This window comes from Glossina fuscipes, unplaced genomic scaffold (assembly GCF_014805625.2).
Source record: "Glossina fuscipes isolate IAEA_lab_2018 unplaced genomic scaffold, Yale_Gfus_2 287, whole genome shotgun sequence".
Taxonomy (NCBI): Eukaryota; Metazoa; Arthropoda; class Insecta; order Diptera; family Glossinidae; genus Glossina; species Glossina fuscipes.
This window is the reverse complement of record NW_023998630.1, coordinates 1886010-1900679: the sequence shown is the minus strand read 5'-3', so window position 1 is coordinate 1900679 and position 14670 is coordinate 1886010. Positions and strand designations below refer to the sequence as shown.

General features: G+C 36.0%; 1 protein-coding gene across 3 annotated transcripts in view; it reads left to right on the top strand.

Annotated features, from left to right (window-relative positions):
* The window catches only part of LOC119642908 (uncharacterized protein DDB_G0283357), a 123243-nt gene extending 109718 nt beyond the window's left edge, over positions 1 to 13525 (top strand). For 2 of the 3 annotated variants that reach the window (XM_038042209.1, XM_038042211.1), the window contains 8 exons: positions 3902 to 4718; positions 4795 to 7899; positions 7959 to 8141; positions 8198 to 8514; positions 8573 to 8873; positions 10598 to 10987; positions 12818 to 13195; positions 13263 to 13525. In XM_038042209.1, coding sequence (XP_037898137.1) covers positions 3902 to 4718; positions 4795 to 7899; positions 7959 to 8141; positions 8198 to 8514; positions 8573 to 8873; positions 10598 to 10987; positions 12818 to 13195; positions 13263 to 13294 — 5523 coding nt within the window. In that variant the 3' untranslated portion in view covers positions 13295 to 13525. The remainder of the gene's footprint in view (positions 1 to 3901; positions 4719 to 4794; positions 7900 to 7958; positions 8142 to 8197; positions 8515 to 8572; positions 8874 to 10597; positions 10988 to 12817; positions 13196 to 13262) is intronic. The other variant, XM_038042210.1, reaches the window with a different exon arrangement.
* The last annotated feature ends 1145 nt before the right edge of the window (positions 13526 to 14670 follow it).

Genomic DNA, 14670 nt, shown 5'->3' with positions numbered 1-14670 from the left:
ATTAGCCAATAAGGAATAGAGTTAACGTCGATGGCAAATATTCTGGCCGCAAAAATGAAACTGTCGGCTTCAAATTTTGCAAAAAGATTGGAACTTCTTGCAGGCAGGTTGGTGTTGGAATTGAGCCAAAGGGCTACCACTAAACGAAAACAAAAGAAACAGAACAATGTGGGATTTTTCTCGTTACTTATAAACCAGAACCAACACAACAATAAAAATCGGAATTTATAATCTATCTGTACAATATTGAAATAATCCACCGAACCTACTTAATATTTTAGAATATTGAATTTATCATTCTTTTTTGAAGCCCAGGAAAAATGTTCAATGACTTTATAAAGACTACATATTATGGATTAGTCTGTCCTATCTGTCTAAGCTATCGGCCTCAAATTCGGCAAAAACGTTGGAAGTGTTTGCACCCGGTTTGGTGTTGAAAACGAGGCAATTTGATAAAAGGCCATGCCCAAAGTAGAATGCACATTGAGCACATCGCGGCTTACAACAGGAAGATGATATAAATTTCCATTTCCATTTTAATTCTATAAAAATAGAAAAAATCAGCCGCTTCCGCCTAATGTTATAAAGTATGTTAGTTTCTTCCTTTTTGTTTGCCATTTTTAAGATAATGGTGACTTAGGTACAAAAGATTCGGCCGCACCTGAATATAAGTTTCTTAATCCTTGTATTCAATTCGATCACTATCTTTTTGGAGCTCTAAAAGCTATTTCTGAAAATTCAAACTTCGATTGATGAGTGAATCTTGGTATTCGCATAGTATGAATAAAAGTTTTCTTTAGCAATTTTTTATCATTTTGAAAAATGAGTCCTAATGAATAAACACAGTCTGGAGAGTTTGCGAATTCTTAGCGTAGTAGCACAAAATTTTTTACCTGAAAAAGAATTGGGATAGATTGTAATATGGATCAAAACGAATTAATAGTCGTGTTTACTATGCTCTCAGTATTGTCAGCGCTGTATTCCAAATTGTCACTGTATATTGCCCCGTTCTTCGACAAGCTTTTGGCATATCTCTCCAGTGTAGAACAACAAGTTTCCTTGACCTATTTCCAAATTGCATTATCACTTTTAAGCGGCTGTTTGCCCAAACTTTGCTTTTGAGGAGGCTGAAAACGAAGATTGGAAAATTGCACTGATCCTGTAGATTTTCTATAAGTTTAATAAATCCTTGCATTTCGTTTACTACTTAAATTTTCATTTACAGCCCCTGCCGAATAAAAAAAAATATTTTTCATATTATTTTGTTCTTTTCTTTGCGTATTTCGATTGCGATAAATGCTAAGTTTTAGCTTTCAATCTCAAATTTTGCCATAACATGCAATACAAACAAGCAAGCAAAATTGACGGAGCGGATGACATAGTTAAATAACAGAGATCAACAATGCATACCAATCCACAATACGGCTCCCTTCTACGATAACAGTATATTTGACACTAATTTTTTTAGGTATGTAATATTTTTACGCTCATCATTAAAGTATACGCCCAGTATACTCATTTTGCCGTAACAATTGCACCACCCAAAAAAGAAGGATCAGGGAATCTACAGGTGCATGTATTTTTGATCAGTGTCTATTCTGAGTCGATTTACCTATGTTTGTTCGCCTTTGTGGTTGACTGTTGTTGGCGCTCGCAAAAATTAAAATGTCAACTTTAAATTTGGCAGAAGCATTGAAAGTTCTTGTATGCATTTTGGCTTTGAAAATGGATCAAATATCTTAAAGAACACGCCCATAGTAGATAGTGAAATTAAATCAAATTTTCTAAATTTATTTTACTGAGCGCCGTACTATCCATGTTGAATCAAATCATAATGTATCATCATCATATTGTATCATAAAATGAATGGTGGTGGATGTACAAGATTCTGTACCAGCCAATTATTACTGGCTTAGTGAGTTTTTCTTAATCATTGAGAACACAAAAATTACATAACTTAATATTTGATCAAGAATGGATCTGATGATCTGGTGATTTGTTATTCTGTTATCCCTTTCACTAAATAAGAGGCCATTTTTCTCAAAAATATTCGCGCAAGAAATTTTAAAAATTTCAATTTATCTTCAATTTCTATTTCAAGAATTTACAACGCTGTAATAAAAATACATGTGATTTTTCCTTCAATTTTTCTACTTGTTTACAGCAACTTCTCCTTTTCATTTATTTTTTCAAGGTCGGTCATTAACCTTACGCAAAACTAGCCTGCATGACGTCGTTCTACAACTTTTTGTTAAATTTTTTGTTTTTCATGTTCCTGTAACTGGTCCGCTTAAGCCATTTCATTTTCCTTTTATATCTTTCTAATGTTTATGCATGAACATTACTTTTGAACGAAAAAAATTCAGCTGTTGTTATTTCATTTATGATAGCAACCAGTTCCTATTGGATAACTTAAAAGATAAAAGCGTTAAAAGAAGTAGGCTGCTTTTGGTTACAGTACATTTTTCTGGCTTTTGCTTTTTTCATTATATTGTTTTGCAGAAGTCCCTTGACGTTCCTGTTTGAAGAGTAGTGATGATAGACGAATTATATTTGCATTATTCTCCGTAATAAATTTGATAAAAATATCTAAATGAATGGAAGCAAATGGGCGTTCTTTCGGTGAGCGTAAGCTTCAAGGTTAAACCGTGCATTATTTAAGTTCTCATTAGCCAAGCCCTTTATCCAAAAGCTGCATTTTCTGATATTTGGTTTAGCAGATTGGATTTTGTGGGTAGAAGTAAAATGATGCACGTTTTTAGAAAGATTTCGACTATTTTTATTGATCTAACAGTAAGTGCGTGATGTCTGTAACATGCATTTGTCATTTGTTGTTCTCCAATTGTATTTTTCGTTAGCATATAGTTGATGCTGATTTTTTTCAATTCGCTCATCTGTGCGGGGAAGATCCCCGACACGGATTGTTAAGTAGTATAGTGGGTAAGGTATCCAATTAATGTTTTTTTCGAATTAAGTGTACCTCTGAGATTTTGTGGTGGATGTGAAAATAAAAAATAAACTCACGAATACTCTTCATACTGGTTTCCTGCTTTTTTTACTTTTAAGTGCATAAAATGACGTACGTATATTTCTCTGCTCTCCATGCATAAGTGTTTACATTTAAATTAGTTTGGTTAAGAGTAATACTTGTTCGAATTGTTATCGTTTTTCCATCGCTCGCTCATCAGCTCTTTTCACCATGACATGTGATAAGAATATAATTCATTACAAAGACAAATCGCTACGTGTTGTCGGACTACAAACACTGTTTAGTGTATTTTTTTTTTATTTTCTTTTCAACTTTTAGTTTTTATTATCTTTATTATGGTTTCTTATTGGGAGTTTTCTCTGTTTGTACTTTTATCATCTGTGTTACGATTTTTTAATGGTTGACTTGTGTTTGTGCGCAGGCACACATATAGACTGTTCTGTCGTCTATCATATTAGTTATTACTTTTATTTATTTATTTTCATTTTTAACCTAGAGCTGTGGGCTTTTTGTACTTAGTGTTTTGTGCCTTCCGCGGAGTACCTTATTACCTGTTATTAGTTTTATGGTTTTAATTATGTGAAAGTGAAAATTTTGTTCAAAGGCATATGCAATTTTCATTCGGTTTTAAGAAATTTTATATAATTGTTATTCTTGTATTCGGCACAAAGTTTCTAATCATTTTAATTGTGTTCATCACTCATTCTCTCTATTCAAATTGTAATGGTTTTCACAAAATATCGGCCAAAAATGGTCAAAGCACACACAACCGGCCTGCAGGCAAAAGTTTATATGATAGGATCGGATCTTTAGAGAGATACAGTGGGGTAAATTATACCTGTAAAACTTTTAATCATTCGTCGTCTCCAAATCAAAAGTATACTTTGATTTCTTTGATTTTTCTATTTCTAGTACCGTGATATTTGTGACAAAGGCCAAAGTCGTGATATTTCCTCGTCAACGTCAGCTTCGTCATCATCGTCGACAACATCATCCGTGTCGCTATCATCGGCCGCTAACACCTCGTTGTCAAATTCCAATTTAACGATAGCGAAAACTAATTTGCATAATAATAGCAACCAAACAACCTCAACAACAACACCAACTCCTTGCAGTCGTTGTGCTACCGATACTTGTTCGACACATCCGGTACAACAGGGTGAAGTCTCATCCACTGAACCGCCACTGCCTGAACCATCACTGCTCAATGGTCAAGAACCAGAAATTTCAGCATATTTTGAAGCCTTAGAACATTATATATCGTCCGTAGGTTGGGTGCTATTGCAGATAAATTCCGACGGCATTGTGGAGTCGTGCACTCAAAACATTCGTGAATTGATTGGCTATGAAAAACACGAGCTGTATCATAAGCCACTCCATATGTACCTGTATCCAGGAGATCAAGCCAAATTAGATCCTGTCATAAGTAATATGGCGGCAACATATGTGGGAGGGGGTGGTGGTAATGGCAATGGTAGTAGCAGTGATATTGGTATTGGTTTGTCAGGTTGGGTTGATGGCAATGAAGATCATAATTCACAGCAATCTTTGGGCAAACAAAAACGCAGCATTTCGACCAAAGTGCGAATGCTAGTCAAAGATATGCGTTCCGCTACCCAAACGTCAGGTTCATCAAATCCAAATGATTCCACGGATCAAAAGTCAACAAGCCATTTATCCCAACAAGAGAAATACGAAGAAGTTGTGCTAATAGCAGCTCCCGTGAAGGGTAGGTATAATTAAATTGTCACGTTCTTCCCTACCTTGTTTATAGGTTATAACTTCTTTTTCTTTATTTTTAATAGACGATGGCGATTCGACTTCTTCGGTTTTATGTTTAATAACACGGCCCGAAGATGATTCACCGCTAGAAATGAACGTACAGCAGCAAGTACAACATCAGCCTGTGGAGCAGATGACTTTTAAATTAGATGTTCATGGTAAAATCTTGAATCTCGATGCGACTGCCTTACGAGACTCTTACAAACAGCATATGAGTCAATGGGTAGGACGCCTGTTACAAGACATATGTCATCCTCAAGACTTATGTGCTCTAAAAACGCACTTACGGGACGTGCAAGACTCAGCGGCTGCTATAAATGCTATTAATGCTTCTCATTCACCCAGCAGCGGTGTTGGTATCAATCCTCCCATATCCAATGTTATATCGAAACCATTTCGTCTTCGTCTAGGGACGCCAGATGTCTATGTTCACGTCAAGGCCAACTCCAGACTTTTTTTGTGCCGTACACCAGGTGAAAACGATTTCATAATGTCCGTACAGACACTGTTAAATGCCGAAAATGAGGGAAACAATATCAGCACGGGAACGGGCACTGGTAACATTATATCATCTGGCATGGCTGCGCTATCTCCAGGTTCTTCTTTGGTATCATCCCTTGTTTCCAATCTTTCAATGGATTCCTTAACTAATAACAACTCAGTCTCATCACCCTTAGTTAGCGTTTCCAGTAGTCATATTTTAGGTGGTTTAGTTGGCGGTGGAGGCTTGCCTACCCATTCTACCCAGACTACAAATGTTGGAGGTCCATTAATGACGTCAGCTGTTATAAATGGAACTGGAGGGGGCGGCGGAAACAGTGGAGTAAGCGGTTCACAGAGATCACTTTCCAACACCAACGTCACATCGGGAATGGCGTCGAACAATGGCTCATTGGTTAACTCATTTACAGCTTCGCCGGCTGGCCACGAGGGTCCTTCGTTTTATAGTAATGAGTTCGATTTTGACTTGCCACATTCCTCTTTTGAAATTGATCCTTCAGTCTCCGGATGGAATGACTCCCGGCCAAATTCAAGGGCATCGGTAACCACACCAGTTAGTACGCCGCGACCTCCTTCCACGGGTCACGGCTTTAGTCCTGCTGTTTGCCCTTCACCGTCGACCCCTTATCAATTATCATCGCATTCAGCTGCTAGTCTACCATCACCACAATCAAATACCAGTCAATCAGCTGGGGGATCCTACGGCTTTGGTTTTCCCTCATTTGATGGCTCAACCGATAAAATCGACAAAGATCATGGAAACAATAACAACATCAGCAACAACAACATGAATAACAATATGATGGTAGGCAACCCTGGCAGTAATAATCCTCTATTAATAGCTGCCATGAGTGGAGTAGGAAACAATGTCGGCGGTACGCAACATTCGCAGCAACAACATCAGCTTCAGCAGCAACAGCAGCAGCAACGTACACCGCCGCATCCACCGCCCCCTACAGAATCGGAACGCTTACGCCATTTGCTAACTAATAAGTCCCATTCAACTTCGTCCTCTTTATTGCATTCTTCGGATGCCGACGAAAGAGATAATATACTGAAATATTATAAGCAAATAAATTCAGAAGAAGACAAGGAAAGTATGGGCGGCTCCAACAACGTGTTTAAGATGAATTCTGGTATGCCAGGGTCTGGAGGATTTACAGGGTCTCGAATGTTCGGAGGCGGCTTGCAAAAAGCTGCAAATTCCAGTAATCCTATGTTGTTGTCTTTGCTCAAATCCGAAGATGATGAGAATGGTAAGGGATCTTCAGGTATGGGACGAACGAGTGATCTAATGAATATCAAAGACGAAGCGCATGGTAGTCACGGCCCTCATGGTCACAACAATCCCAACAATATGTCACCTGAGGACTTGAGACGAATGCTTAAAATACAAAATGATCCTGCTATGACGCGAAAACGATTATTGAATGATCCCGACGATGGCATAGCGGCTAAACGTTCTGATGATCGTCCCTCTAAACTTTGCGAAAATAATAAAATGCTTGCGTCCCTGTTAAAAAATCCGCCAAAGAATATAACCATTAATACACCGCCCATAGTAAAAACAATTCCTGATATAACACCATCTTTAGCAGCACGAGCAAACGCCGCCATGGGCGGTGCGACATCCAATAGTATAAGTGGCTTAAATAGCAAGTCATCTAGTACCACCACCCAAGCCGGTAGCAGCCACGGTGGTCGAGGGCGAGGCCACAAGCAGTCACAACAGCAGCAACAAACTTCTGATTCCTACCTCACACAACAACAACACCAGCAGCAACAACAACAAGGTCTTGATGCTGTTGTGGGTATGGGTACGAAATTACAACGACCAGCGCAACCTCATCAGATGACGTCATCAATGGGTTTTTCATCGTCGTCATCAATAGCGTCTACTAACGAGCATGCCTTTGCTACGCCTCCTCTTAACACATTAGCCTCAACATCAACAGCTACCTCAAACTCTAACACAATCGCTAGTTGTGGAACGAATGATGGCGATTCGGAGCTATCGAAAATACTCGATAGTGTTATGGAATATGTTACCGATGATCAGCCTTTTGTGTCAACCGCACATCTTACACAACAACAGATCAACGAACGAGTGGCTATTAGTGCTATACAGAAAAAATTAATGGTCGAGACATCAGCGTTTAGCGCTATTGCTGGAAGTGCAAGTGCTAGTACTGGGAATATTTTAAATTCCGCAGCTCAGCAATTAATACAACAACAACAAATACAAGCGCAAGCGCCACATGCACAATTGCAGCCGCCCGCCTATCCAGGCAATAATATAATGGGTACTATGGCAACGCAACAACAACAAATGCAACAGCAACAGCAGATGCAAATTATGCGAATGCAAATGCTGGAAAGTATGCGAGCCAATGCTAATCAAAATTTTCAAAGACCACCTCCAAATTATCCGGCACGCGGAAGAGCACCACCTATGAACGCTGTAGCAACACCCGGTGGAGGACTCATGCCAGCTTCATCACAACAACGTTATCGTACGTTAGCCCAACAGCAATTAGTAGCTCAACAGAAAGAACGTTTATTGCAACAACAACAAAAACAACATATGTTGGTGCCGGAAAACGCTACCGCACGTAATGATCAATTGTGTAAGCTATTTGGAAGTTTGAGATATATACTTTTGGGAATTTATAACTCATAATTTTAGGTCTCAATCCTGGTCTTAATAACATAGGCACATTACTAAATACTGTGGCTCCCAATGTTACTCTATCACGCACAAATTTACCACCTGACTCTCAACTAAGTCCGAATTTCGCGCAAAGTATGCTGCAACAACAACTAAGCCCAGGGCAACGTAATGCACCGTTTAGTCCACAATCTAATCCGGGTATGTATACCGAAATTTATAAAAAAAAATGAATTGTTAATTCAAAATGTTTACAGCTTATGGTCCCCAATTTTCACAAGCAGGGCAGCGTTTATCACCTCAACAGCAGCAGCAATTATCACAACAAGTTTCTGCTCACCAATCAGCCCAAATGGCTTTTCCAAACAGTAATAGCGGAGCACAGTTATCACCCAGAACGCCACACTTCGGGGCTAGTGCTCCTGGTACACCGGGCAACACGGGAATACCTTCGCCTGGCCTCACTCCTAACGCATCACCTCAACAATGGTCATCAGGTACGGGTCCAAGCGCGACAACTCAAAATAGGCACACTTTGCAACAACACAATCCCATGTTGAGTGCACAGCTGCAGGTAATATGAGTTTTGCAAAACATCGAAATCCAGTTCTATAAGAATAAAAAATTTATAGAGCGCTACTCCATATAATGCCCGGCAGTATCAACAACAACGAGGACGAAGTTTAAATTCCCCCAGTGGTACTCTACCATCGGGAACCAGCGGTTTGCAAGGTCCATCGCCAACTTCATTGCAAAGGCAGAACTCATTTCAAACTAATGACAGCGGTTTTAACAGTGGCACGCCTAACTCTCCTTCACCACAATCACCTTATGGAGCGAGCAGTGTTTTTCAGCAACAACAGCAAAATCAGCAACAATTGCACCGTTTACAGCGTCAAGCGAGTATACCGCAAGTGACACAGCATTTAGCAGGTAAGCAGAACCCTTAAATCAATTGACTTCTGACAGTCAAAATTCTTCTGATAGTCAAACCTTTTAAAAAGAACTTAGCACGAAATTGGTTTGACAAATAACGAATATATATATGAAGCTTTGAAAATTTAAAATTTGCAGCTTCAGAATTATTTCAGTCATAATTGGAGATAATATAAATTTGAAAGCTTCACCAAATTAATAAAAAAAGAAAATATGTTGGTCAATTTCTATATTCAAAAGTCGAAGGCGCGAATGAGCTAGTTACCCTTGTAATAAGCGGCAATAAGCATCGTAGAACATCTCAAATGCACAGAGCAATGTTCTGACTGTATTTAGTCCGCGCACGATTATTTCTTCTAAAATCTTTAAAATCAACAAAATCCATTCTTAAGCCACTTTTTAAATCAGTTGTAAAGATAAAAGCAAATTCACACGTAAATATAAGACTGAAGTAATTTCCAAAAAGGAGGTAAAATATCTCAGTATATTTTGGTCAATAATAAAGCAGATATTGGTTTGAAGTCTGACTAAAAGCTGTACATTTTAAAAATCGTTCGTTTTGTTAATCAGTTTGATTAGATGAGAATTTTTGCAGGTTCAATTGCGTTAGTTTGAGAACTTCTTGTAACTTTATTACATTCCAATCATAAAACCTTTCGAACTGTGAACGAACATTTTTTGACTTATATCTTACTTACTTCCTATACACCAAATGAAAAGGTACTTTCAAATCGAATTTTCGATCTACCACCCACGTAGAATAACATTATTTCAAATCTATTGACTTAAAAATGCTACATTTTTATAAAGAAACTCTATTTTGTTTGCGTGGATGCCCGTATTACCTTAATAGACTTAAGATAAACACGAACGAATCAAAATGATTCTCCAAAGTTGTTTATTTGTGCCTTCAACATGGAGGTCGACAAATTTTGGATTTCCTTCCCTCTAACCTTTTCTGCGAATGGTGTTCATGTGACAGAAGTGTTCAATTTTTAGTATTTTACAATGAAGATTTTTGCGTAATAGCAATTTGACATAAAAGCTATCTGGACCAAATTTCGACCACGTCGGTCTCTTTTTCCCATTTCGTCCCCTGCAAAGGTTTTCATGGAAAATAAACCCTCATAACAACGTCAGTCTTTGTGTAATTGCCTTAGGCGAAGGGATGCAATATATATAATCGACCCCGATCCGCTATATTTTTTCGATGTTAAAAATATAACAGAGTGGAAAAGTTTTATTCGTTTGGGCGTGTCACTTAACCGATTGCATTTTCTTACTGGCTGCAGAGGACGCCTAAAAAAATGTATTGTATGTATTACATCAATATTTTATAGACCAATACTTTAGACCAATGTTTTCTATGAATTATAGGACGCACATTTTTCCTATTCGTACTTGATCAGCCTTTTCCAACTAAGAATTTTTGTATAAACAGCATGCGACAAAAAACAGTTAGACAGGCCATTGTACTTAATCTGCCTCACAGAATCTTATGCTGACGAATGCTTTATAGCTTATCTGATAAGTCTTTCCAGGTATTATAAATAAAGGGAATATCTAGTGCATTCCATCCTTAGGTCGTGCCTATAAAGATGAAAGTTATATCCCAATTAAGAAGATCTTCATAAAAGAGATCGCGATTAGAAAAAAAAATGGAAAAAGAAAAACAAACCTTATAAATACACACCAATCACTATGTAAATTTAACCTCATAGGCTCGCCACGTTCATTTGGTAACTCTGCCACCATGACAAATAGTCATAATAACAACCACAACAATAATCACAATAGCCTTCACAATCACCATCACAGCCATAGCCACAACCACCACCACCACCATCACCACAACAGCAACAACAACAATAACAATCATAATAACGACAGCAGTCATGACAATCCAAATTTGCTTAATGACCTGAGTGGTGGTCCACCAGTAGTAGTGGCAGCCATTAATGGTTTTGGTAGCAATAGTGGCAGTACCAGCAGTTTGATGTTTGGCAATACAATAATGCCACACAATGCCACCGTTGCGGTTTCAGCATCAACATCACACAGTACATCGTCGTCATCACCTAATGAATATTATGGTCGCAACATGCTGGCCGGTAAGCGGAGAGATAATAACATAACATTACGACAGTATGCTCCCAAACAATCCAAAAATAGCTATTACAACACATCAAACACTTGCATCACCAGACTACCGTAAAGTTATTATTATATATGATACAACACAACATTCCATAAAAACGCCTTTTGTATATATAAATGTTCGTAGCTTGATAGAAAATGAATAAAATCTTCCTCTTTCCGTAAATCCTGTCAAATAACGCAGGCACGTAATTACTTATAAAGGTGTTTTGTAGAAATACAAATTTTCTATATAGTAAAATTTGCATAATTTTTCGAATTATTATGTAAATTAAAAGATTACGTTACTACATTGTGTACGGTTATGTATCGGTATGTGTTAAATTTTTATATCTGCTAGAGAGTTTATTACCTTTCTCATTCCATTTCTAATCCCCCGACATGCACTATTATAGAGACCTCATAGACCCTGAGTCGTCTTTTTCATATGCGCCTATTCGTCATCATTTCTTGGAGGCTAGATATTCAAATATTGAAGCCATCCAAAAGTTCTTCAAAGAAATTATTTGCGGCAGTTGCGTGTTCCTCTTTAGCTTCGAGGGGATCTCAAAATTGAATATGCAGGCTAACTATTTTTTAAAACCTTCTCACCATCACGAATGAAATTTGTTGGAAATCGACTATAAAAGAATTTCGATTATAAAAGAATTTAATTTAGGCTTAAAGAAAAGCAAGAAAAAAGAATATTATATTGACACCAAGAAGTAGATTGCCTACGCTACCTGATAGCAAGTTCTATTCATTCGACATGTCGATTATGTATGTTTTATCGTGTATCGTATACATTTTAAGATTTTGCAGCCCTTTGTAGATCACTTTATAAATTAATATGGGAATTTCATGTTTTACATGCAACTCTTCTTTTTGGCAATTTTGTGCGGTGTCTTCATCCGATTTAAATGAATTTTAAACGTAAAACGCGAATTTTATTAAGCAAACATTTTAGAATTTAATTGTTTAATAAATTGGATTTTCGAGATAAAGGCAAATTTAGACTTAAGCTTCTTTGTCCTGAACTTGGAACTTGGACTTCTTAAGCTTAATCCGCCCAGTCTGGTGAATGTGAGCTGGGTCCGAAAGAATTTAAAAAGCGGAATAGCGGATATACTTTTTAAATGATTTTCCATAAAGTGCTTGAAATGTGTTTCATCTTCCTAAAAAATATCATCGACATTTTTATAATTACATTAAACTTTTGATCTCTGCATAAGATCCACATCTTCTTGAGATCTGTAGTTCTTATCTATTGATAGAATTCTTCTATTCTTGTCTGATAGAATTTCTTCCGTTTTTTTAAAATCCCGTTTTCCCAAGCCTAGGATAACTGTGTCCTTAAAATTGACTAAATTCAAAGTTGATCCCAGTTTTTCTCTAATGAAGTTTCCGTCTCAAAAATGAATATCAGATCAAAAATAATTTTTCTAAAATTATCAATAATCTACTGGAAAGCTGCAAGCTTCGGCTCAAGTCGTGTATAATGTTTTTCTTATTTTTATATATTTGTTGTAATATATAATGTATGTGATATATAAATGTTTATTTATGTAAATGTTTTTATAATTTTATCCTCATATTATCCAAACTTTTCTGTTTATGTGTTGTTCTAACATGTTCTACAATGTCAATATATTACTGTTAATGTTGTGTTGGTCTCCTCCCTTACTGTGTTATACCATAATGTAAATAACTTGATCAAATAATTTTCTAACAATTAAAACACTTCATACAATTAAGAAAATTTACATAAAAAATGAATACAATTTTTTATTTCTTTGCTTTTTTAGCTGGTAATCCTGCCAACTCTTCGGACTTTGTTAAACAAGAATTACGTGCTGTAGTTAGTGGTCGTGCTGCTGCGGCTGCTAATGCTGGTGCTGCTGGAATACCGGGTGGTGGAATGGCAATAACAAGTGGTCTGCGTGTAACAACACCGCAAAGTCCGCTTGGTCCACAAACTTCACAGGGACCAACTATGCTTGGTGCAAATAGTACAAATCCGATGGCCATTTCTCAACAACAGCAAACGCAATCTCAGACTCCGAACAATGTGGTTAGTTCTGTAACTGGTGGTAATGCAGGCAATGTCGGGTCGAGTAGTGGCAGTGGCAATTCTCTATTGAGTACCGCTTCAGACCCTACGCTAGGATTTAATTTTGATGCGCGTAAGTTTATCCCAAATGTAAAATGTATTTACGTTTTCATTTTAATGCTTTTTCATCTATTTCACAGAAGATTTTTTTTGCAACAATAACTCCAGGTGACCTTGAATGGAATAATAAACAATGGCAACGGTGTTCTAACCTCAGATGTGTTTGACTACGAAGGAAACTTTTGAAGCTGGAATATTGTCTTTTCTTTCTTAAGTTTAACTTGAAATGAAACTGAAAGTCCTCTTTCTTAATAAGGTGCAATAGTTAAAATTTCCCTTTTTTCATTTTATGCTGCCCAAAACACCTTACATAATAAACAAACACACACTTTCAATAAGCATTTATTTCGTTTAAAGCGGAGAATGTAAGGAAAAATGTTTTAAAATGTTTTAAATTGCATTTTTAAAATCAACTTTAAAGCATAAAGTTGAAAATGTATAGTATGAACCGAGGAAGCAGATCTAGAAAAAGAAGTATACATGTGTGTACATATATAAAAACAATATTAAAAAGAATATAAAAACAGTACTGAAAAGTGAGTCAATATTCAAAGAGTAATTTAAAATTTCATATAAATAAAAAGATTAATAAATTAATTTATTAGTAAAATAAAATAAAAACTTTTAGTTAAGCTAAAGAATATTTTGTAAAAAATTCGGCAAATTTTGTTTTTGCGTATTTGCTTATACATATTGTATCTAAAGTGAAATAATCTTCTCTAGTAACGATTACACTATTATATTTATTTATAGCTAAAACTTATGGATACGTTTACGTGTATATATATATCAAAGAGAAATGCTTAAGTAATCATACGTATGATTTCCGTCAATGTCTAATCTAACTTTAACTTCCATTAGTTCTCCTTTTTTTTCTTTCCATTTGTTCTATTTTATGAATTTAATGTTTAGAAAACGCAAAGAAAATTGTTAAATACTGATTATATAAAAAAAAAAAAACAGAAAACATAAGTAAATTTTTAACACATACATGTCAGGTTTAAATTTGTAAAAACAAGAAAACACAATTTTCCTAATTCATAAGTTATTATTAACACATAATTATTTAACAAAATAAAATGGATTTATTAATAGTTAATTACTGTATACCAAATCAAGAAAAACGAAAGAGAAAAGAAAAAGCATTATTACTAGAAAAAAACTCCTTAAAAAAATATTTGCTTTAAAAGAAAATGTTAAATTTTTTAATCGCTTTTCTTGTTCTTGTTTTCTTGAAATATTTTTTAGATTAATTCTCCAATATTGTTGTTATGTTAAAAAAAAATCTTGTATAGTGAACAAAATTATTTGTTTTTCTTTTTTTTCATATTTTTCCAACAAGCTTAGCTTATATATGTTTTTCATTACTTTTTTTTCTTTTTTAAACATATGCGTTTGCCTATTATCTAGTTAATCTGTTTATTTGTGCATACTAAAATGTTTTTCATCTAAATATGCAATATGTATATATATATATATACATATGTA